The sequence below is a fragment of the Scomber scombrus genome, chromosome 15 (genome assembly GCF_963691925.1).
Source record: "Scomber scombrus chromosome 15, fScoSco1.1, whole genome shotgun sequence".
Lineage (NCBI taxonomy): Eukaryota > Metazoa > Chordata > Actinopteri > Scombriformes > Scombridae > Scomber > Scomber scombrus.
In genome coordinates this window covers 4,517,037-4,540,784 of record NC_084984.1, presented here as the reverse complement: position 1 = coordinate 4,540,784, position 23,748 = coordinate 4,517,037, and the positions used below count along the sequence as shown (strand labels likewise).

The window sequence follows — 23,748 nt, the reverse complement described above, 5'->3', positions numbered from 1 at the left end:
GGAGGCGACACGTGGACAAACAATAGCATTTTTTTTAGAAAATGCTTCAAAATATTGGAACCAGATTAATGTTTTGCCACATTTTCCGGTCACTTTCCTGCTAAAACACTTTGTAATATGAACCTTGCCGTCGTTGAGACTGAGGATAACATGATTGTAGCCGTGATGACTCCCCAGAGTAGTAAAATGCCGTCTGACAGTATTATTAAAAAAACGCTGTGTAGTGTTTCTGAGCCTGATGACTCTTAAAGCTCATGGATGAACTCAAAATTGCACTTCCCAGATCACATTTCATCTTGCCACCTGCACTTGTAGGAACATGTCCACACCAACATAGCCCCTAATGTTTGTTTTTTTTTTAAAACACTGTCCTATTTTCAGGCATAACGCGGCCTCCGCAGCAACAAAGACTGGGAGGAAAGGCCACTCCAAATTTGGCAAAAAAGGGAAAGTGCACCAAAAATTCAGCACTATGATTTTGTAATATGATGCAAATACCATTTTTATACATTATTTTGGCCACTTGCATCATTATAGATTTGACTGGAGTATAAAACTGATTTGTGAGAGTGGGTAGTATGATGTTCTTGTACACAACACTCAATTCAATTGTACTCCAAAAGCTACAATTCTGCTCTGCTCTTTTCCAAAAGTGTGGTTATGGGGGCACGTCTGGGTCACGTCTCCTCCTCCTCAGCAGATTAGCCATAAAGCCGGTCTCCCGTTACACCCTCTCGAGGTCTAGGCTCGGGTCTAGCGAATGTCACTGAGCACCAGCGCAGAGAGACAGACAGGTGGGGGGGGTGTGTGTGTGTGTGTGTATGGATTGAGGTGAGGGGTGGAGTTGGGTTAAGAAGGGGGCGGACAAGTTAGCATTGTTTACAGACATTGAGAGGCACAGAAGAGATGATGAGAGGCGCCAACATTTTTTTATGACAGGCATCCTCAGACAAATAACACAAATTGTCTCACAGAAGCAGAAAAAGCCACTGAGACGCCTGGAATGTGAAAAGGGGGGAAGCTTGGGCATTTTGTGGGATGGAAAGATGATTTTCTTTTGGGTGTAATAAATCAAAAAGCCACCTTTCATCTTTACCACCGAGTGAATTCTCAAAAGACAGAAAATGTCTCTTTTAAAATGAAGCGGAAATGTGGCGAAACACGACAGCAGGAAGACCTTAAGAATTCAAATGACAATAACAATGCAATTATATAGAAAGGATCCACCTTGTGTTTAAGCAAATTGAAAGTGTCTGGGTTATAATGGTTGGGTAAATTAAAATGTAGCGAAAGCGAATTCTTGGCTGTCATGTTCTTGGACTGCAGCTGAACCTTGTCGAGAAAGAAGAAGAAGAAGAAGAAGAAGAAGAAGAAGAAGGAGGAGAAGAAGAAGGAGGCCTGTATACACGCAGAAGACTCCATTCAGACGCCAAAGGCAAATGGCTGCGTGAGGCGCTCTGGACGGTGCTGTGGGAATTCGCCCCATTTGAGATGCAAATTCCTCAAAGAGCTGAAAGAGCCGGAGAAACAGGTGTCCGAGGAAGTGTGTTGCTACTGCGTTGGGTAAGGGAGGGAGGGGCGGGTGTGAGGGTGCTGAAGGATAACACAGGGGTGTATTGAAATCCTGCAGTCCAATCTGTGTGGCATTTCTTCTCTTTCGTCACATTTTCTTTGTTTAATATTTAAAACAGGCAAAAAAAAAAAAACAGGGGGGAGTTTGTTGTGAGAGGAAAATATGACACATTTGCAAAATCCAAGAGTTTCAAATTTTATTGATTTAAATATAATTTTGTACAAAACAGTCTGTAGATATGGTGGAGTTGATTTTAAATCACATGACAAAAAAAAGATATAAAGTCATATATACTGATGAAAACAGCAGGAGAGCTCCAGGCTTTATCAGTGCTCTCTATAAACATCACAGTTGCAATGATTACGAATGAGTGTCTCACCAATTTAGTGGAGTGTTTTGGTTCCTTCTTGGATACTGAAACACAATCAACATCAAGTTTATAAATGACAAACCCCATACTGTATGTCTCGTATCTCCCAGAATGACTGGGCGACAGTCATCTAATCCCTGGATGAAGCTCAGTGGCGCCATCTACTGTACATGACACTATATAAAGCTCTGCACTGTATGTTCACTGTATGTGTTTTATGTTCTTGCTGCAGACTGTAAAGTGTTTTTATAAGAAATAATTGCTTTAATGTGCCTTTTTAAAGAGGATATGGAAGGTAAACAGTGCTGCCGAATAGAGAGAAAATAAATCTGTAGCAAGTCCACCGTGTTTAAAATCATTTTCCATCATAAAAACATAAGATAGAAAATACTGCAGCAACACGTTATTGCTAATAAAGGAATTTCTTTGAACAATTAAATGATGATTGCATACAAATTCATGAAGACATTTAACATTTAGAAACAAGTTTTTTCATTCACAACATTTCAGATAAAATTAGTATCTACACATGTTTGGTCACTGGAATAGGTTTATGGATCCTGAACTTCATATATCACTTTTTTTAGTGGTTTAGTGTGGCGTGAATTTCAAATGACAGAGTGGCTTAGTGTTTCAATTGATTTTGAGCTAAATAATGCTATTAGAACAATATATGAGTGCACTACTTGGACCTCATATTTAACTTGTAGTTTTTGGATTTCTTTTTTTGTAGTAAAATGAGATATAATTAAAGTCTAAGGATCCACAAACCCTGTTAAGCATGATTGAACAAAAACAGCTTTGTATTAGTGTTCTTCACAATGGCATTTAACCACATTTCACTCACAACATAAATATAAAGCCTATGCTCTCCCAAACTGACAGCTGTCAAATACTTCAACACAATATATATGATTGAATAAACTGCTTGGACGACATACAGCTTAAAAAAAATATGCACTAAAAATCTTTGGCTTAGTGGCACAAATATCCCTGAAACACTTTTTTTTCCTTCACTGAGGAGTCACACAGCTGCTGCTCTTTATAAACCAGCGGCTTGGGTCACTGCTGAGGCTGAAAGAGAATCAGCGGACTCCCTCAAGTGTTCAGCGACAGCAAAGCAACTCATGGATGCAGCAAAAATAAACACACTGATAAACTGTGTGTCTGTAAATTAGTGCGGTTGACTGAGGCTAGCAAAGCAGGATATATATATATATAAATCTATGCGTTGGCAATGTAGTGACTAATGTAAGCAAAGAGGAAGACTGGCAAGGCAAAGTGCTCTTAATAAGACTTCATCAGTTATGACAATGTCAGACTTCATTTATAACAAAGGAGATGTCAGAGCACTGTCTTTAAGAGGTAAGTAGCAGCAGTAGCTTTTAACAGTGAGTTAGCGAGTGTGTATCCCTGCATGTTCAGTCATATAAAGCTGATAACTCCACACTCTCACAGGCTAAAACCTCCTAGACATGTATGTGTATGTGTGTGTGTGTGTGTGTGTGTGTGTGTAATGTGCCCAGAGTCGCCATCTACTGTCACTCCATGGAAATTACACATTTTTTGAGTTGCAAGAATTTTTGCAAAAAATACTTGAAATTCATGACTGTGCTTCTGTGTTTAAACATCAGTAAATAGCTAAGTTAAAAGAAATCCCATTGAAAGTAAGTATTACAGTGACTTTGCTTGCTTTGCAATCTGAGCAATGGCATTTTTTGCCAACATAGTTTTGATTGAAAGACATTTAACAGATTGATATTTTCTTACTTATTTCAACTAAGTATGATAAACTTTAATTACCGAAACTGTGATTTCTTCGACAAAACCTCAAAAATATTGTTAAAATACATAACTTTACCTGAAGTCACATTTTACCAAAACCTCTCAGTCACAACTGCTTCAGACTTAAAGGTTTGTCATGTGACTGACACTTGTGATTAGTGTAACTGATAAGTCAGAAAAAGGCTGGAATGATGCATGTGTGTAAACTAGTGACACTCACCCTTACAGGTAGGTGTCGTGTTCTGCACTGCTCAGACTCTCTTTGGACTCTTGTAGAGTCATGTGTTGATGGAGAGGTGAAGGGTCACTGGGAGGAGGGTAAGGATTAACAGTCTCTTGTGGTGGCAGGATAGTTTTCTTCTGATTTTCCTCTTTAGTCTTTCTACTGTCCTTGGCATCCTCCGCTGTCTCCTGGTCTGTCTTGGTTGCCAGGGGAGACTCCACGATGATGGTGGGCCTCTGTCTCAGGTCCTGTCGGCTGGGCGGCTCGGCGGTCATGATGGCCTTGGCTCCGTGCATCCTGGGAGGGGATTTACAATGAAGATCTCCACGAGACTCCTTCCAGCGCCGCAGTTGAGCATTGTGTTCCTTCTCGATGTCTTTCTCAGACACGGGCAACTCTATAATCTGAAACACAGGGGAAGAATAAGACGGAAATGCCTTCATGCCTAAAATCTACATAAATATAAATCTATATATTCTGGGACAAAGTCTTTGACAAAAACTCAGCTGTTTTTCTTATGGGCTGACTCAAGTTAAACCAAGTCATTATTTTTTTTATTGCCCTTACCTTAGCCACAGGAGGGCAAAGTCAAAGAAAAAACTAAGATCCAGAGGGACAGCTGAGTGTGCAGCAGGTGCAGGGTCTAGACAATAAAATGGGTAACAGAGATTACAACAGCGATAGTATAATTGTACCTCGTTCACCAGGAAGGTTTCTTGCATGAACTGTGGCTGTATAGCTCGGAGACGCTCCATCGTTTCATAGAGACCCTGACAGGCCTTCAGTTTCTCTTGGGATCCCAGCATGCATTTCAGGAGAACCAGGCCCACTCGGAAGAGGATCTTCACTCCTGAGAAAAGGGTCACATCAGAAAGCATGAATTCATATATAATAGTCTTTACAACTGAATAAAGGAGACAGCTGTTCAAGACCAAATAAATCATGACAATAAAAAGTGCATTTTTACATGCAACTAAGGTGTTGCCACCATGGGTGTCAATATTTTGCAGCGTGGTGAACTATGTATGTATGTAGGGCTGCAACTAACAATTATTTTATTATCAATTAATGTGCAGATTATTTTGTCAAAAATGTTTATAATTTCCTAGAGTCCATGGTGATGTCTTCAAATGTTTTCTTTTTTTGGATCAATTAAAAAAAAAAAAAATCAAATTTAGTATCATATAAAAAAAAAGCCTCAAATTGTCACATTTGAGAAGCTGCAACCAGAACATTTCGGGCATTTAATCTTGAAAATATGACCAAAAAAATGATTACTGGATTGTAAAAATAGTTGCCAATTAATATTCTTTCCATAAACTAACTCATTGATCGACCAACTGTTGCAGCTCTGGTCTTATGTAGCCTATTTAACATTTTTACTCTACAAGGTAACTGTTCATGCTTTTGTGTTTTACAGGTAACATTAATGATAAGCACATGACGGGGCCTGGAGGATAATTAAATACTTCCTGTGTGTATTTAACTCTTGTGTTAAAAATACAAACACAGCTATCAATCATTTTAACATAGATAACTATTGAAAAAATACTGGTTATAATAAGGCCCCATTCAATTCCGATAAAGGAAATGTTTGCCTGGCAAGTTCCCAAATTCACAAGCCAACTTCTGTTTTAAGCCAGTAAAACACATTATAACACCCGTCAATTCATGGCATAATCTCTTCAAGAGTGACTTCTCAGGGTATCGGAGAAATACAATGCTTTTTTTTTCTCCATCAGCCACGTTAAAAATATGTCAATGAATACTTTGTGAGGGCGGCGTCTCACCCTCACAAAGGAACATGTCCCAGACTCGCAGCACCGAGGCCCACGGCAGCGTCCGAGAGAAGGCGCACATGAACCACTCCGTCATGTACAGGATGGGCTCCAGCTTGTGCTTCTTCAGGTGACGGTGGGCCACGGGAGACACCCGCCGCAGCAGAGCGTACAGGATCTCCCCATCCAGCTGGATCGCCTCCTGTGGGGAGACGACGCAGAACAACAATCAGTGGAGGGGAGGGAGGGAGAGAGAGACAACGGACTTCTTTCTCTTTGCTTAATCTGATTGTCCGATTATCTCGCCCTCGGACAGTCACCACCTCGTGTTATTAGGTCGTTAGCATATCGGTGCCAAATCAGAAACACACTGGGCTGAGAAATCTGCTCTGAGATGGCCAACATTAAGCTACATGTTGAGGGTCAGTAAATACGTTCAAAACATAGAAGGTTGCCTTGTTCTGTTTCTACATGTGTTAAAAATAAGAACATGTGATGTGTGGAGTCTTGGGAGTTGTTTAAATACTTTTTCAATTAGCAAGTAGTTAGCCGATTATATTTTTTAGTCCTCTAATGTGGCAGAAAAATAGTCCTCAAAGTGTTGCCGCACATTACTTGGACAATACTGTGGAGGTATTTTTGCTTTTACAGCAGACCTCAGATATGCAAGCCTTGGGTAGACAATAATTGACATGCTGAACACTGTAAATATGTAATCCTGTTAGAGTCACATTATGCTCTGATGCTCAAGCTCCTCTCATGTCCTTAAATTACAAAATAACTGACTCTTACCAGCCCCGTGCTGTAGTATCCGGGAAGATATTTCTCACAAATTTGGACAAGAACCCAAAAAGCATCCTAGAAAAAAAAGATAGAAAATGATGGTTAGCTGATACAGTGCATTTATGTACTACTGCATGTTTAACATTTCATTCTTTCACTCTCTTTGCCCCTTTTAATCCCATCATTAGAGCATTAAGTGACTAGTATTAGCTTCATGTTATTGTATATATTAGATTAGATATTGCATCGCTTCACCTCAGCTGGCATGTGCATCAGCAGTATAGCCGCGACGGGAGCCTGAGCCTGACAGTATCCCTCCTCAGGACGATACAGACTGTAGGCCTTCAGCACGCGGAACAAGTCCTGCTGCCTGCATGAACCATCATATGAAACAAATATATTCACAAATTATAAATCAGCCGAATGAGTAAAACGACAGGATTCAAAACAGGCCTTCAGAAGACATTCTTACCCGTGACCCCCTCTCGCCGCAAACATTTCGTGGAAGGGGAACTGTCGATGGAGGTCCCTCTCAATAATATCTACCCATTTGGGATCTCCTGGCTGGATGTCCAGTTCCTAAACACAAACAGACACACACAAAATATGAGTTTTTTAAACTTCATACAAGACATTTTGAGTAATTATAATACAGGCAAATCTGCAGCTTAAAGACTCAGTGAAGTTAGAAGCCTCACAGAAGGTCTGCCGTTGTCAAAACTGAGACTTTATGAGCCACACAGCTTGTAGGTGTTTTAAAAATGATGTGCAAGACAGTGTTGTGACACTTTATATCTGATGTGTTAACTACTTTTGCAAAACACTCCTCATTATTTTGAATGCGTTTTGTCCCAAGCACGAAAAAAAAGGTGCATTCCTGAAGTTAATAACATAAACAAGATGTTAGCAGAGACCCATAATTATAATGACTGACCTCAAACTTGCCCTGGTTTTGCTCCCTTTTCACTTTGCCCCCAGTAAGGTAGAGCCAGGTGCGGCCTCGCAGGGATGGGGGGATCCCCTTCTGACAGCGCTCCTTCACCTGTTCATCAACACGTGTAACAAGTTACTCAAGAGGCGACAGAAAGCGAAAAAGAAAAGCAAAACAGGATGAAAGGAAAACAGATCCCCGGATGACATTTGTCAATAAAACAGTGAACAACATTCCTCTGCTGCACGACTGATCGCAGATAAAACACGTGAGACACGATGATGGAGTTATTACAGGTTCTCCAGGTCGGCTTTTGAAAGGAATTTATATTGTTTAGTTTGTCTCAAAACTGCAGGTCCACAATGCTCCACAACAGCACAACGAAGACTGAATAAACTCCTGGAAGTGCACATTTTTATTACTAAAATCACTGACCTCAGATCTACTTTAAGATTTTTTTGATCTGACCTTCTTGTGTTTTTTGGCCATCCACTTGTCCCAGCTGTTGAGCATCTCCAGCCATTTTGCCTCCCGCTGCCGCAGCACCTCAATGGGGATTACCTCAGCACTGCAGAAAGAGGAGACAGAGTAAATAATAAAAGCAAACACATTATTGTTTGTTTTAGATAGTAAAAACTTCTACTGCATGTTTCCTTCTTAATGACATGCTACACTTCATCAGCTGTTTTTTTTTTTTTTTTTTAAAGCTAAGCTCATACAAACAATGGCTATACTGTACTCTGTCATTTCCCTGTACTCATGAGGCGGGAATACTGTCGTCAGGAGGGGGGGGGCGGGACCTGGCTCATCTGTTCCTTCTCCACACAGGAAACCTACCCTCAGACAAAACAGTGGAACACTTGCCATCGGCAGCAAAGTACATGAAAACAGGAAGCTATGGGAGAACTTTCCCCTAGTTCAGTTCCCTCAAATCCCTTACACCAAAACGCTTGTCGACATCTCACTCTTCACCGCGGTCCAACTGAAAATCAGAGCTGTCATTTTCACGTGCACACATTTCCTGTGCTGATATAATAAACGGAGGCCTGGCGAACGTCTTGGTGAACACATTTAAAGGAGATAACTGACGTGCTTTTGCATACAACAAAAAGATCATAAGTTATCATTTACTTTACAATCTACATGAGGACGACACAGTGGCTAAACTAGGAACTCTAAAACACAAAACATTCTTCGAAACAGGAGATAACCATGACATATTTTATGGCGCATGACCGGCCCAGGAAGTATTTCAGGTTGGCCGAGACTGCGGAGCGTCCAAAAGGCTTCAAGTCAGAAGATCAAGAGACTCAGAGGAGAGTTGAGGGTTGAGAAGGTCAGAGACTGCTCACTGAGGGGCTTTAACAACTTACATTAAGTTTTAAAGTCACTTATACGCTGGGAGCCAATGAAGAGAGAGGCCAGCACAGTAACGTGGTTACTGTTTTTGTGTTGGGGAAACTCAGCGAGGATGATAGGAAGAAAGCCTGTTTATAAGAGCTGCAGCTGATCAACAGAAAATGAATCTGCAATATTTATGATGATCAAATCATGTTTGTATTTTGTTTTTTTAGGAAGAATACCAAACATTTGCTGTCTGCAGCTCCTGGAGGATGTTATAGTTGTATTTGTCTTGAGCTGTGAGAAATTATAAACAAGGTTTTTGTCACTATTTCATTTTATAAACAAAGCGATTCATTGATTAATTGGAAAAAAACATGTAGCAGATTAATCAATAATGAAAATAATCATGGACCCTGAAGCCCTGCTACAACCTTTAAGGAATTACAGTGGTCTAAGTCAGTGGTTCCCATCATGAGGGTCTGTGAGTTCATTGACAAGATAACAAAAATAACTTTACTACTTTTCTGTGTTTGTGATGACAAACTGCACAGTTTCCATCTTCTTTGCTACTAGAACTGCTTGCAACTCATAAGAAACACGAACCCCATGATAACGCCAAGGGGTCATGGTCAGGCCAACAAAAAAAAGACGTGAACCTTGGTCCGGGTGACAAGAGAAAAAACACTGCAGAAAACAGCAATATGAGGTCATTAGGATCAAATTGATGGGAATGATAGAATAAAGCACCCATGAGATATGATAAAAAAGTAAATATTGAATATTCAAGTCAGGTGCCCAAACCAACACTGAAACCGGTTTTTCTTGCCATAATCACAGTGATGGTTGCCACAAAATGTATTCAAAGGTTTACCTGAAACAAATACAAAAGGATAGTATGCAAAGTATAGATGCTGGTTCCTTATTTAGCTGCTTTAAGAACAAGAAGAACAATGCAATGCCACTGGTGAGACAGTCCTGAAGTGTAATTCTTCACTGAGTATAGAGGAAAGAAAGGACTTATAAGAGCTGTACTTTCTAATACAATACTTCAGTCATCTGAATGAGTCAAATCGGGTATATATCTTTCAACATGTCAGTCTCTTTCGTGCCAAAGTCCCTCTCTGTACTTCCACTGCAGCTCAACAGGGAAACACGAAGAAGGAATTTAATACTAAAATGACTGTAAATGTGACAGATATCCACTTGGTATGACACACATGATGACTGCTGGAGCCTCACATAAGCTTCAGACTGACTTTTAAAAGCACAAAATGGATTTTGGCCCCATCATTTACATTGAAAGCACATCTGAAGGGGATCTTTTAATAACCATGATGAACAGGAGGAATGATTACATGGAGGAGAACCTCTTTCAGTGTTCATATGGATACCTGACTGAATAATTATAAAACTATGATGATTTCATTCAGTTAAGGGCAGGTATCACGGCCTTTGCTCATGAATGACATGGCAGTGTCTTCTTCCAACTATTATCTGATGATCACAGCGGTCACAAGTGTTTTTGGAGGCGTTTCAGTGTGCTCACCTTTACCTGTCTTCAGCCAAGTGCCAGTGCAAGAAACAGACCAGGAGTCAACGAAAACATTGAAAACAATAAACCACATATTTTTGCAGATCTGAACATAATGAAACTCCACTTACCAGTCTCCGGAGATCTGCTGAGCTCCACCGGTGAATCCGTACCTGTCCACCGGTGTTTCCTCGGGGGTAACACCGCCGTTTACCTCCAGGCCCGTCACATTATCGGCCAGCTTCTCCGTGCTGCCCCGCAAATCGAGTCCATTGCCCTCCTCAGTTTTTGCCATTTAATCACAATCTATTGACATAATTTACCCCGACGACCAATCTCGAGAGCTGAGCTAAACTCTCCATGTAGACGCCCGTCGGTGTTACGGTTAAACTGGCGACCGTGTTCACCGGTGACTGCGTCCGCGGTTGCTCGTGACGACCGTTACTAACACGTAGGTGTCCTCTTAAACGCCTTTTCTCAAACTGAACATTCAATCCGTTGGTCCTTTTTAAAATCATACGTGATATAATGATATAATGATAATAATGGCCGTGTAACAGTTTGCACACAGTGTCTCGCCACTGTTAACTCGTATGCAACGTGTCCCGCACTATAAGAAATGTTACAGGTGAATACTTCTTAGTGAGCACAATTTAGCGTAGATTGCAGACAGAGACGAGTATTAATTACAATAAAATTGATAAGGCCTTTCAGGAGGACACCTAGGACCGCTGTCACTACGTCACTAAGAGGACCCACGATGCTGTGAGTCACCAGTTAACACGGTCACTCGTTCAACTGAAACACCGCTTAGCTACCGTTGCTAGGAAGATTTGTTTCATTTCTTTCATGGCAAAAAACCTCGTCGCCTCGGTCACATAATTAATATTCGGCTCACACCAAAATACTTCAGCCAAATAAACTATTAAAAGAGTGAAATGCAGCTCATGAAAGGAGTTCAGCGTCTGCTTTGTAACTCAGAAGCTAGCATGCTACCTAGCATCACACAACTGTCAGCTGACACAGAATCACTGCTGTCAGCAGGAATGAAGGTTAGCTGGTGGCTACAAGGAAGCAGATTAGTAAACAAAACATCCCCTGGCATCCTGTGTGTCTCCACTGCCATCTACTGCTGAAAGTCACACATGTGGGCAGAGGGCACAGTATTCACCCTTTATCAGACAGCTTAATTTTATTCCAGAGCTTAACTTTACATTTTAAATGTTAAAGTAGTAAAGATCACATGCTGCAGGGATTCATCTCTAAAAAAAAAAAACTGTTTTACTAAGTACATTTTTTTTAAAAGAAGACCACTTTCACAAGTATTTCTTTTAAAAAAACTTATTAACAACTATACATAAGATATGATGAATAACAGAGGTGAATATCCTTCAGATGTACTTTTAAACACTGTTTTACTTTAGTGGGATACTGTGGTAGTTTGTGTTTGAAAAGGTACCCACATCCTTGACTTAAGTTTATTAAAAGTGATACCACAATGTAAAAAAAAAATGCTATTGTTATAGAATGAATTTTACACTTTATATAATACAATTAATTTGATAATAAATGTTACAAAAGACTATTTCTTTAGACCAATTCCATGTTTGCATGAGGATATTGGCAAACAAAACAGTATATATATATATATAGTATAGTATTAAATACACTAGAACATATAAAATATACAATATAAAAATGAGGAAAGTTATCCATGTCCAACAATGAGAAGCTATAAATCAGACTGGATTAAATGACAATCATTTTCATTATAGATTAATGTTATTTTGTCTATAAAATGGTGAAAAATGTCCTTTCACTCTTTCCCAAAGTCCAAGATGCAACCTTTAAATTGTCTTAGTCTTGTTTTGTCTCAACAGTCCACAAGCCAAAAGTTATTTAGTGTACAATCAATGAAGACGAAAAAACAGAAAATATTCACATTTTAGAAGATGAAGAGCATTTGGACATTTTTCCTTAAAGACTTTAAACAATTAATCTCTTATCAAAATAGTTAATCATTGCAGGTCTAGATCGGTTTCTGAAAATGAAACTCTTCACACAAATCATGGCATCATGAAACCACTCTGACAGATTTTGTATAAATACTAAATTCTTTATTTAAATATTGTACATTTTTTAAAACATATTTACATAAATTAGACCTGCATTGTTACACTGTAGACATAGGTGTATCTTTCACACGCACAAACATCGCTTGCTGGAAATAGAACAATCATACCGTACAGACTGCAGAAGCACCTTTGAGAACTGCTTTACAGGAGAGAACGATGGGGGCAGACTTCGTTTACATCAAAACACCGGGCGACGTGGCCGAGACGAGACAAGTTTGCAATGACAGGAAAGGCCTCTTGATTACAGGTCTATCTATTTGTTAAGGCTGAAACTGTGCTCACCCTCACACTGTAAGTTCACAGCACCAACACCCCCCTTCCTTCTGCATATAGGTTAACATCTTTCTGTCAAATATAGGGCTATCTTTGAAGTAAATACAAGCTCACAAACCATTCAAAAATACCGAAACAGACTACTGTGTGAAATTAACTTTGCAAAGTGGCGCCAATAGATAAGACAGAAATCATGCAAAAAAGGACAGTACAGATAGTCGGACAGCGGATATCCAGACAATGGTCTCCGCTGTGTAATAACATTTTGAATTCATGTAAAATGTGGTCATTGCAGAAGACAAACTCTTTCAAGTGTTGTACTCCTGCCATCACATATGAACTGTTTGTAGCATCCTTCTTTCAAATGAAAGAAACATGCAGGACCAGTGGCAGCAGTTGTGCACTTTCTACCATGATTGTTAGATGAATAACACCAACACAATGTTATCTTTACATCAGGGCTTACAGAGCAGTGCCCTAATCGTGTATTTATATATATGGCTTTCCTTCTTTGGTTTCATAAACCTGTCTTATACTTTTGTTACAGATAACCTACACGTACAACACAACCTTTGTTCTGATCAAACAACTAGAGGCAAAGAAATGACATCTTAATGTCTTTCTGAACATTTGCATCCACGCTTCTTGCCATCACACAAAGATTCTGAGCACGAGGAATTGACAGTATTGCTGCATGATGTTTGTGACAACAGAGCGTAATGACATACAGAAAGAAAATGTGTCTTTGGTGCACCTGCTTTTAAACTGTGAAGACACTGTTCGAACCACTGGAGCGAGGAGTTAGACACCAACATGAGCAGGACAGCATTACCGATGTCTTTGATTAATGTCATTGATTTAAACCAGCACACACATTTACATGCACCCTTTTACAATCATGGCGACCCATGTTCGTATAAATCACATCAAGTCATATGCACACGTGCACGCACACACACACACACACACACACACACACATTACAAAAGAGAAGCAGCAAACAAATGTAAAGGGGAAATAAGGAACTGAGAAACAGAAATAAAAATAAATTTCACTCACACACACACACACACACACACCTGATTCTTGTTAAGATAGCTGGATCTTTTTGTCATCCATTACACATATTTCATGTCAGCAGACACTTCAAACTTCACCTTTAAAACCAAGTAGCGTTAAAAAAATACATCTCTTCCTTTAAATTCACACCTGACCTATCATTGCAATTGTAAGCATTACCAGATGCTAGCTTTAGCTTTGTGAGATAACAAATATTAACAATTAAATACAACACATGTCCAAATTACAACTTCTCACATGTATACAACTCACACACACGCACACGTTTTGAAAAAATCTTTCCTACCACACAACTGACGCAGCCGTCTAACTCAAATGTGTTAGCAAATGTGTTGTTCGTTTCAGCGAGTGGAAGTGTGGGATTGATAAAGCTCACTTCAAGATTGACATCTATACAAGAAAATATATTTATGAATGCATGTGTACACCTTCCGCCATAGTGACGTTATAGCTCTTTGCTTTCAACAACCAAAGCAAAGACAACATAAAAAGGCCAAGACGTAGACCTAGAAACAAATATATTTACAACTTATCCGGATGTGCGCAAAGACAGATTCCTCAGCCAAGAGACGAAACCTGATTAACCTTCACATGTTGGCTCTAATAAGTGTTTCTGCTCGGATTCCTCTAAGCAAATAAGCAATTAGTTCTTCCGTGGTTCACATTCCCAAACCCAACTCTTTACATTCTTTCTCCAGTAACACCCATACTCCTGACGTCAGCTTCCTCAGCCCATCTATATGCTTTATTCAAAACACTTTAACAACATGGAACAGATTAACAAGTGGAACAACAGAGACCGATAGCTGGGTTCAATAGTCAACTATCACTACACTCAAGGGACTCCCAAACCATGGCTTACTCCTCTTTACAAAACCACCTTTTTCTACACGAGGGCAACTAGATCTTAAGGCCCTCTCAGCCTGATTCCTGTTCGGTCAAATCAAACTGTCTTTTAGTACCTAAAAAGTGTTGATGCCATGCAATGAGACATTAGGAGACTGAAAGGCATTCCCCCAGCCCGCTGTACTCATCTCCTCCTGCGTCATGATCAACATGAAAAATGTCCTAGCTGCCTGCTTCCCCTCAACCATTCAAGCACCAAAACAAAACAAGAGGGTGAAAAACAAAATGTACATGGGGTGGACGTCAGCTCCCCCCCGCGGTGAGGAGTGTGTGTTGTGTTTGTGGGCCTCTCTCTCTGTCGGCCCACGGGACGCACTGCATTTTGGGAGGACTGCAGGTGGAAGACTCGGGCAGACGGGAAGGAAGAATCAGCCACACACACACTCTCACACATGCTTTTTTTTAGTCTGTGTATTCAGCCACAATGGACAGCAGCACCGTGATATCGTCTGGCTTCCCTCCTGCAGAGCAAGACAAAAAGAGTGTGAGGAACCGTGCCAAAACCCTCATCACCAGTGCATGTGAAGTAGCTTGTTGTGGGCTATTTTGAGCTCACTTACTCAAAGGAAGTTCCTGTTTTACTACTTACTTACTGTTAAACTAGGTGTCGGTATAAACATATCCTCTTACTTGTGATAAAGACATTTAATAACATCTGAACTATATGTACTATATTAAGTGTGCGTTAAAAGGGAAACATCGGAATCATTTACTCACCTCTTACATTCAGGCCATTGTCACAGGCAAACTGTGCAAAAGGGGACATATAGTTGGGATCATAGGCAAGGTCGTGAGCTTGCTTTGCAATACTCTGTGCGGTCTGCAGGATGCTGTCATAGTTTGTAGTCTGAAATGAGAAAAAACTACAAGCATTAAAATGTGAAGATAACAACTAAACTAAATATATTTATGACGTATAGACACACGTGTGAGGATTGTGAGTAAGCTGACATAAGAAGTGACACCTTGAGTTTTTTGAGCTCCTTAAGAATCATGTAGTCCGGCATGTTGTCAAAGAGGCCATCGGTCGCAGTCAGGATGATGTCACCGAGCTGCACGTCAAAGGAGGAGCTATCAGCTGCATCGGGACTGGAGGGGCGGAAAAAAGGGGGGCATGGCAAGATCAGTCACACGTGAAACAGGAGCACGCTGCGTCTGGGCTGCTGTCAACATTTTCCAGTATGAAGTAAAGCAGGTCAGGAGTCACTCTGCCAAATCTGTGGGCATTTAATCCGGCAGCTGACTCGAAAGCAGCCCGTCCTCGCCAGACACAGAAAGGCTTGTTGGTGCTGTGCCCGAGACCAGAGTTTATTTCCTGGGAGCCTTTGACCTTATGTTGCTGCTTTATCTTGAGGGTTTTTATTCTTAAGTGATACACCAGAATCATAAAAGGCACCATAAGAGAAATGTTTGGTTGGTCAACAAGCTTTATGTGGGAAATAAAAAGAATGAAAGAATAAGGCCTCATTAATCGATCAGATAAGGGTTAGCCTTTGTTAATAAAGCTGCCATTGTTACAGTCAAATTGTGGCACTTATCTGAATAGTCTGGAAAGCCTGTGTGCATGCTTGTGCATCGTGTTTCTTGTCACCTTGTAAAGTGTGAAAAAACCCGCCTAGCCTCATTAACCAACGATACCATTGTGTGACAGAGCGTTTTCTCACTGTTTGGTGTGAATGACCAGAAGAAGTAGTTGTTTTCATGTTCCCTCCCTCACTGTTTTTATTCAGCATTTATTGTTTGGTTCCAATTTGCGTGCAGGGCACCTTATGATTGCCATTTTGTGTTGCCACTGTGCTACAGTTTTGGTACCTTTAAATGTGTTCAGTAATTTATATACTCTTAATTTAGTACAGCCAAAGGGGGGAGGGGTGCTGCATTTATGAGTTATTCACTTAGCTCGCTAGGAGTTATATTCACTTGTGATTAGATTTTAAGGCTACAGCAAATAGCTTTATTGTTTTGAAATTGCGTTGATTCACAATTATGTTATTCTTGTATATATATTGCCACTTCTCTTTTCTAGACCAAACACATAATCACTCTCTTAAGTGCCCTACACTGACATATGTATGTCCACTGCACTGTCTACAATAAATCCTTTGAGCTGAGGATCCTCTCCTGTCCTGATTCTTTGACAGGAACCCACGCCAAATCTGCCAACTCAAACCAATTTTTAAAAAGGCCCAGCCTTTCTATTACAGAGCCAGAGTTTAAATGATCCGCAGGGCCAATATCCCATCATCCCCGACTCATGTCATTCCATGAATACGGTGTTACTCTTAAAATTTGTGATACTATGCAGTCAATGTTTAGTTTCTACAGCTGTTTGAGCACAGTGAAAACTACATTTGAGGAAAGTCTGTGTAAGTTCTCTGTATAAACGCTTTGTGGCAAACCAAGTTAAGCCACATGATGAGATGAATGTAATGCCCCTGTCAAAGAGTCTTTGATGGGAGCATTACGAAGTTTATGTGAAAACCGTACAAATAGTTTTCAAGTATCGAACTGACGCTGTAAACCTGCCAGCTTCCTTTCTGGACGTTCATATGTTGACATGCTGATGAGTGGAGGATTTTATTAGATTGTGATGATTACAAAAGATGAAATATCCACCTTTAAATTCACTGAAATATAAACAAAACAAAGAACTGGAAGAGGAGATGAGGGTTTTCCATGCAGGTGATATTTAAAAATGATCAGCTCTGCAGTGGCATAGCACAAATTGGCCAGCAGACCTGTGTACACCTGCACACGCTGAAGAGTGAAACCAAAGCAGGTTTTGTTTTATCTGCAAACATTTTCCCATAGTTCCAACTAGAACTACATTTGCTATCCACATGAGCAGATGAAGCAGGTTTTAACAAATCCAGTGAGCTAGATTTAATAACTTATACGAGAGGTGAGAGCACTGACCTGTCGCTGAGCACCACCCCTTCAGCTCCCGGTGGAGCAATGGACAGCTGGAAGGGTGTGTTGAAGTAGTGCTGTTGCTCATCTGAGCGATGAACCACCTCTCCTCCCCGAACCACCAGGAAGCCCGAGTCACCAAGGTTACATGTGTGTAGCCGGTGACTCCGTCGATCCAGAACCACAATACAGGCTGTGCTGCTCCCTGTAAACAGAACAAGAAAACAAGAAAGCTATAAATATGTAGGAGGCAGAGCTTGATGGGAGGACACTAGGAAAGAAAGTGATGTTTGCATTTCAAGTGAGGATACAAAAATGCAATTATATTTTGTTTTGATGCTTTTCTTACTGATTAATGTTGAACACAGCGATGTATAAAATGTCAGAATGGTGGAAAATGTTGATTATTGTTTCCCAAAACCCACAGTGACATCCTCAAACCCAAATATATTTAGTTTACTTATCAGTGAAGATGAAAGAAACCAGAAAAATATTCATAGGTTTTATATCAGATTAATTATAGAGACTGGAGGCAGAGAATGTTGGTATTTTTTTCTTAAAAAAATGACCAAAAACATTTAACATTTAATTTCCATCAATGGGCTAATTGATTAATGGACTAACTGTTGCAGCTTTAACATCTCTTTTCTATTCAGGAGGAAAAGAAGCAAAGGCTGAATCTGTGTTTCTCTTCACTCTGTGGAGGCAGAATGTTGCAACACCAGTACATCGCCACCTGTTTGTGCACCTTCCTTGTGGAATATGATGCTTCACTTGTGGATGAAACTGACATTATTAGGCAATCCTTGCACCAAAAGAGGAAAAACACATGTCCTCGATCCCAAGGGTCATGTCCTAGTTCCCCAGTGACTGCAGCTTTGGGAGCCAGTCCCAGTAACCTTGAGCAGGGAAGGTCAAGCACATACCTTGTCACAACTTTCCAACATAAAAATAGACCATTTGACAAATGTTGTGACGGGGTGGGGGTGGGGGTGGGGGGTAAAAATTAAGTGTCTGCTCTGGCTGTTGGTGAGGATCAGCGAGTCTGAGAAGAAATGTGACCTTGGTCACATGTTTGTCGTGTCTTTGCTTTTAAAAATCACTTCAAACATCCTGCAGTGTCAGTTACAGATGGATTCTTGACCTTTTGGAGCTCCGGTATGAAGCAAAATATCCACCATGCGTAAAAGGAAAATGTGAGGTCACTGAGCCACAACTTGCTAGTGGTATGCGTCACAAAATACGACCTGAAGTCAATTTCGTAACCTCATTGGTTTAACAACACTCAGCAGAATCTAGGTGTATTTGCCTTATTTAATAAAAACCAGCCTGTCTTGCATTAATAAATCACTGTTTACAGTTTTAATCTGCAAGAAAAATTAAAAGCAGAACTGTCCTGCACTTCTTAGCATATTATTTTATCCATTTATGCACTTTTATACAAGTAGTTCTTAGTATTATATATTCTGCATCTCTCTAAGTAAGGTCGCTTCTCACAGTCTGACTCATCCTGCGGCTATGTTATTTATTTCTATGATTATGGCTGTTCACATAGGAGGCATGACTCACTCTCCACCAGTGACTGTGTGTGTACTGTAATGTGTCGTCTCTGTGGGGGTTCTGAGTCGGCGTGTACTCACCTAGCAGGGGAACTTTGTTCTGTAAGAGCTCATAGTAGCCAGTGGTCAGGATACCCACTGGATTACTGGGCGTAAAGCGTCCCTCCTTCACCAGTCGCTCACACGTTCTCATTAAGGTGGCGGAGAACTGAGACGGGTCGACTCCATAGTCACGCCAGCCACCTACACCATCTGCTACACCTGGATTACAAAAATGGGAATATGAATTATTGTTATTGTATTGTCTAACCACCAAAAAAAAAGAGTTTATGCTCTTATGCACGATTCAGCCATTCAACCATTTCAGATGCATGGTTGAATTATTAATCAGTCCTTTCAAATAATGGTGCTGCAATGGCCGGTTTGGTTTCCCATTTAAATCACTTCCAGTCTGAAAATATGACCACAGCTGGTCCTGACTACAGCTGTTGTGGTGGATAACCCACTCACGCTTTTAGAAATATTAATCAAATAATGGAATAAACTGTTGAAAATTAAATGTAACTATGTAAGTGATATGTCAGAATTAACCAGTATACTTTACTGGATATCGGTAGTGTGAAGCTCAAGAGCCATAGAGAAGGTGGCAAAGCAAAGGCTTTTGGACTTTTAAAAACAAGGATTTCTAGATTTCAGAGCTGCAGAACAATAAGAAAATGTGTATGATGATACTAACATGCTATAACAATTCTCTTCAAAGCACACTTCTCAGTTATTTTATTGTAAATGGCTGCATTTTTTTACTATGCATTCTGTCAATGAGCTCAATATAATGTTTCTTTTAATTCACTGTTCACTAAGATGACTGACATTTGCTTTTAAAGACAGAAATATCAGAACATTGTATGTCAATACTGTAGGAAAGTGAAAATATTCATGTCAAAAATAGTTTCCATGCCCTGTGAGAATAACAAGCTCAGGAGTTAGTTTCAGTTTTCTCTCTGCCACAAAACAAGGAACTGAAAACACAAAACTCATCCTGGGAATCACCCGAAATTTCTCTCAGCATCCTCCTGTTACAAAATGTCAATGGTGTGTTTCCATGATGCTGTTTTAACACTATCAGAGGACTTTACTACAGACTTCCGCTTGCCATGTGTAACATGTGTAGCGATGGGGGGAGGAGGGGTAATACTCAGAGCAGTCAGTTTTATACTTCTAATTATTTCCCTTAACATTGAAGACTGCACAATGTTTATAAAAAACCATAACAAAGACACCGCATGTGTGTCGGCCCCACCACATGGTGAGCACCCTTTGCCTGTGTTTACCCTCCTGTCAGCTGGGCGGCGAGGACAAAGCAACTGTGTTTAGCTAAGCTAATAGCAATATGGCTGCCTCCTTGTACAACCATATTGACCTTTGCAAGACATTGTCGTGTTCACTTTGAGACGCTGTGATATAAGAGTTTTCAACACTTTCCATCTTAACTTAAGCTCATCTACGTCTTCTATTTTGATGCGTTTCGTATCTTGCGGCACTGCTGCGTATTGGCCAGCTGGAGCTCATTTAGGTGAAAGGTCATTTGGTGTTTCACGTCAAAATCACCCGCTGACATCACATAATGCACTTCATACACTTAATGCACAACATGACGGGACTGCAGCTTCAGTGGGTCCCCTGCACGCATATACCCGGCTTCAAGTTAGATAAAGATAGCGGATATAGAGACTGCACAAAGGGGGTAAAAGTTGGGGAGGAGGGGGTGGGGGGCTGCTGTGTTTTCATCTGCACGTGCAGGACAGATCACTGAAGGTCACCCGGAGCATAGCTACACTGTTTTTATACAGCAGAGAGAACTTACCCAGGACATCCGCGCTCCTGTTCCGCGCTATGAAGCAGGCATCGTCCCCGTAGCACATCCCTTTCTTCAGGATCCCCTTGCGAAAATCTTTCCCGAAGCCATAACTGGCTGAGACCAGGCTGTAGTCCCGACCGTCCGTTTGAGAGAGTCCACCCAGGACAGCCCTGGCTACCAGTCTGCCATAAGACAGTACGGATAACATCCCCCAGCAAGGAGCAGCCCCGTCTTGATTTAAGCCCCCGTCTCTCTCTCGCCCTCTTTCCCCGCACCGGGCGCCGACCTGCTCGGCTACTTCTTCTTAAAGCCCCCGGCTAACGTATCTCTACCCGTCCATTCAACCGCCAACGGCCCGCTCCCGTGAAATAGTAACGTAGTTCCAGACGTTGCTCTAATCTCGATTAAAACGCCACAGTCTCGACACTGAAGTTTCTGTCTATGTTCCAGCTGTGGGTTTCATGAAGGCGGCTCCTCCGCTGGGCTCACCGCTTACCGACATGTTTCCTCTCGTTACCGGACGGAGCGCTGCAAGTACATACGGGTGTTTAACGGTCTACTACCCTGACGTCACGCTACACCTGCTGCAGCCAATCAGAAAGCGGCGCAGGGGGAGGTTACGTAGGCGTTTGAGGTGCACTTGTTTATGCACCGGGACATCTAACGAAAGGCCCACATTGTATTGCATTAATGTTATAACCTGTGAAAACAAGGCAGCCCTGTGCACCGGGGTTGTTATACTTTTGACATTTTCATTAGTTTTTATTTGTATTTAGTTTTTCAGGTTTTTTTTTTAAACATTTTTATTTCGGTTTTAGTTAGTTTAACAAGCAGAATTGGGAAGGTTACTTTGGAAACGTAGTAATAATAATACTAATAAAAGTAAAAATAATAATAATGATAATAATACATTGTATTTATAAAGCACTTTAAAATTAAAAATTAAAATAATAATTAAAAGACAAAAGTTCTATTAAAAAGAAATGTTTTAAGACCTTTTTTTAAAAGCCTCAAGTGTTCAAGAAGGAGATCTTGCAGAGGTGTTTGATATGGGCTTCAAAAGTGAGTTGAGGGTGAAATCTTCCACCAAGGTTGGTGACTGATGAGGAGAGGAGAGTGTCGTTACCAGAAAGAACAGATTACTAGTTATCCTATTTAAAATGTAATAAGTAATGTAACTATTTCAATTACTTAATGAAAGTAATGTAACTTATTGCATTTGATTGCTTTTTGATTACTTTTCTAATTAATAATGAATGTTTTCAGCTGTTAGGGTAAGTGTACCCATTAAGCCCACCAACATCTAAGTTCAGGTGTTTTTCATGGATACTGACATGATTTATAAGGGAGATCATTCAGTTTTCTCACCTTCCAATGAATAAGTATTGTCCGTTTCACTAAAAGAAAGTCGAGTGCTGTAATTCTTTTGAGTTTATGCCATCTATCTTACTTCCCAGTGGACCCAATTTTGGACATAATGGAAAGTTTTCATTCACTATTTTACACAAAAAAAATTTCACATTTTAGCCCAAGTCTTCTTACGTCAGAGCAGAGCCACAGTTGATGCATAGGAGTGTAATCCCACAGCCATGCCAGCATATATCTAATGCATTACAGTTCATGTTTTTTCAGTTTGTGTGAGGTTATATCTAACCTAAATAAAATCTTCATTTGTATGACTTTATATCTCACACAGTTTGAAAGATAGTTTGAACGACTCAGTATAGACTCTCACTGGTCTGTTGTGAGAGGTACTCGCAGATATTTCTCCCATTATTCTTTAAAAGAAGCACTGCAGTCAAAAAAAGGAACACTATAATAATCAATACAGTTTGGAGATGATTCCTCTGCCTGTGGCTGCATCTTGAAATTGAATATCTATAGTTTAATCTCCCCAGAGTAATGTTTTTTTATACAATTATACACTCCCTGCTGGAGTGTATAATCACACAAAATAGATTTCAGCTGCAAATTAGTTTAGAGCTGGAAGTCTCTCTTTAAAAAAAAAAAAAATCTTGCCATGAAAACTATGAACTAAACTATTATTGTTACACTAATGTCTCTGTTGCAATGTAGTTTGAATGTAATTCTCCCTTGTAAGTCGCTTTGGATAAAAGCGTTTGCTAAATGACTAAATGTAAATGTGAATGTAAAAGGATTAATTTATGTAATTAAACCGTTTCTGGAAAATTTAGTGGAATTGCAGAAAAAATGAAAGTTAATCTGGGAAGTGCATTCATTTTATCTTTTTTCCTTTTAATACCCCTCCTAACATTTCTGGTTATACTCACTTTATTCTATAGTGACTTTATTTTATTCCTTCCTTATTATATGTTTATAATTTTTTTAATTATTATTTTTAAATAACTTTTGCTTTATTTGGGTATCTCATTGTTTACATTTTTATCCTAGCTCTGGTGTTTCCTCACTACAGATTCATGAGAGTTATGATAGAGTTTCCTCAGTTTCCTGTTTTTATTGCTTTTTTCTGTTTGTGTTACATTACGATGTATGAAAAGTGCTATACAAACACAGTTTGATTGATTGATTGATTAATTGATTGATCATCAGTTATGCTAGAGTTACAGTTAGCCAGCTAATTGTAGATGACCATGCTCGTTAGCAAACACGCACGTTTTCTGAAATAAAACAACCCTTTTGTTTTTTTTAATTTTACGCTTGATATATAGTGATCAACAGAATGCGGAG

General features: G+C 40.1%; 2 protein-coding genes across 2 annotated transcripts; both read right to left on the bottom strand.

Moving 5' to 3' along the window:
- Positions 1 to 1,721: 1,721 nt before the first annotated feature.
- On the bottom strand, positions 1,722 to 10,693 carry tbc1d10ab (TBC1 domain family, member 10Ab). The gene is made up of 9 exons (XM_062434421.1): positions 10,450 to 10,693; positions 7,912 to 8,011; positions 7,447 to 7,554; positions 6,985 to 7,091; positions 6,768 to 6,882; positions 6,522 to 6,587; positions 5,742 to 5,931; positions 4,647 to 4,801; positions 1,722 to 4,355 (listed from the first exon to the last, which is right to left on the bottom strand). Exons 1-9 carry the CDS (start codon positions 10,611 to 10,613, stop codon positions 3,951 to 3,953), a joined length of 1,410 nt encoding a protein of 469 aa, XP_062290405.1. The 5' UTR covers positions 10,614 to 10,693; the 3' UTR covers positions 1,722 to 3,950.
- A 1,726-nt stretch (positions 10,694 to 12,419) lies between these two features.
- LOC133995589 (protein phosphatase PTC7 homolog) lies at positions 12,420 to 21,540 on the bottom strand. Its single transcript, XM_062435058.1, has 6 exons — positions 21,046 to 21,540; positions 19,263 to 19,442; positions 17,629 to 17,827; positions 15,678 to 15,801; positions 15,430 to 15,559; positions 12,420 to 15,173 (listed from the first exon to the last, which is right to left on the bottom strand). Exons 1-6 carry the CDS (start codon positions 21,245 to 21,247, stop codon positions 15,115 to 15,117), a joined length of 894 nt encoding a protein of 297 aa, XP_062291042.1. The 5' UTR covers positions 21,248 to 21,540; the 3' UTR covers positions 12,420 to 15,114.
- Between the last annotated feature and the right edge of the window lie 2,208 nt (positions 21,541 to 23,748).

Coding starts and splice junctions, on each gene's coding strand:
- LOC133995589 (XM_062435058.1), bottom strand. CDS start 21,247: ATGTTATCCGTACTGTCTTATGGCAGACTGGTAGCCAGGGCTGTCCTG. Junction 17,828..19,262: donor GAACAAAGTTCCCCTGCTAG/GTGAGTACACGC, acceptor TTCTGTTTACAG/GGAGCAGCACAGCCTGTATT. Junction 15,802..17,628: donor GGGGTGGTGCTCAGCGACAG/GTCAGTGCTCTC, acceptor CCGCCCCTCCAG/TCCCGATGCAGCTGATAGCT.
- tbc1d10ab (XM_062434421.1), bottom strand. CDS start 10,613: ATGGCAAAAACTGAGGAGGGCAATGGACTCGATTTGCGGGGCAGCACG. Junction 7,092..7,446: donor AAAACCAGGGCAAGTTTGAG/GTCAGTCATTAT, acceptor GTTTGTGTTTAG/GAACTGGACATCCAGCCAGG. Junction 5,932..6,521: donor GATACTACAGCACGGGGCTG/GTAAGAGTCAGT, acceptor GTCTCCCCACAG/GAGGCGATCCAGCTGGATGG.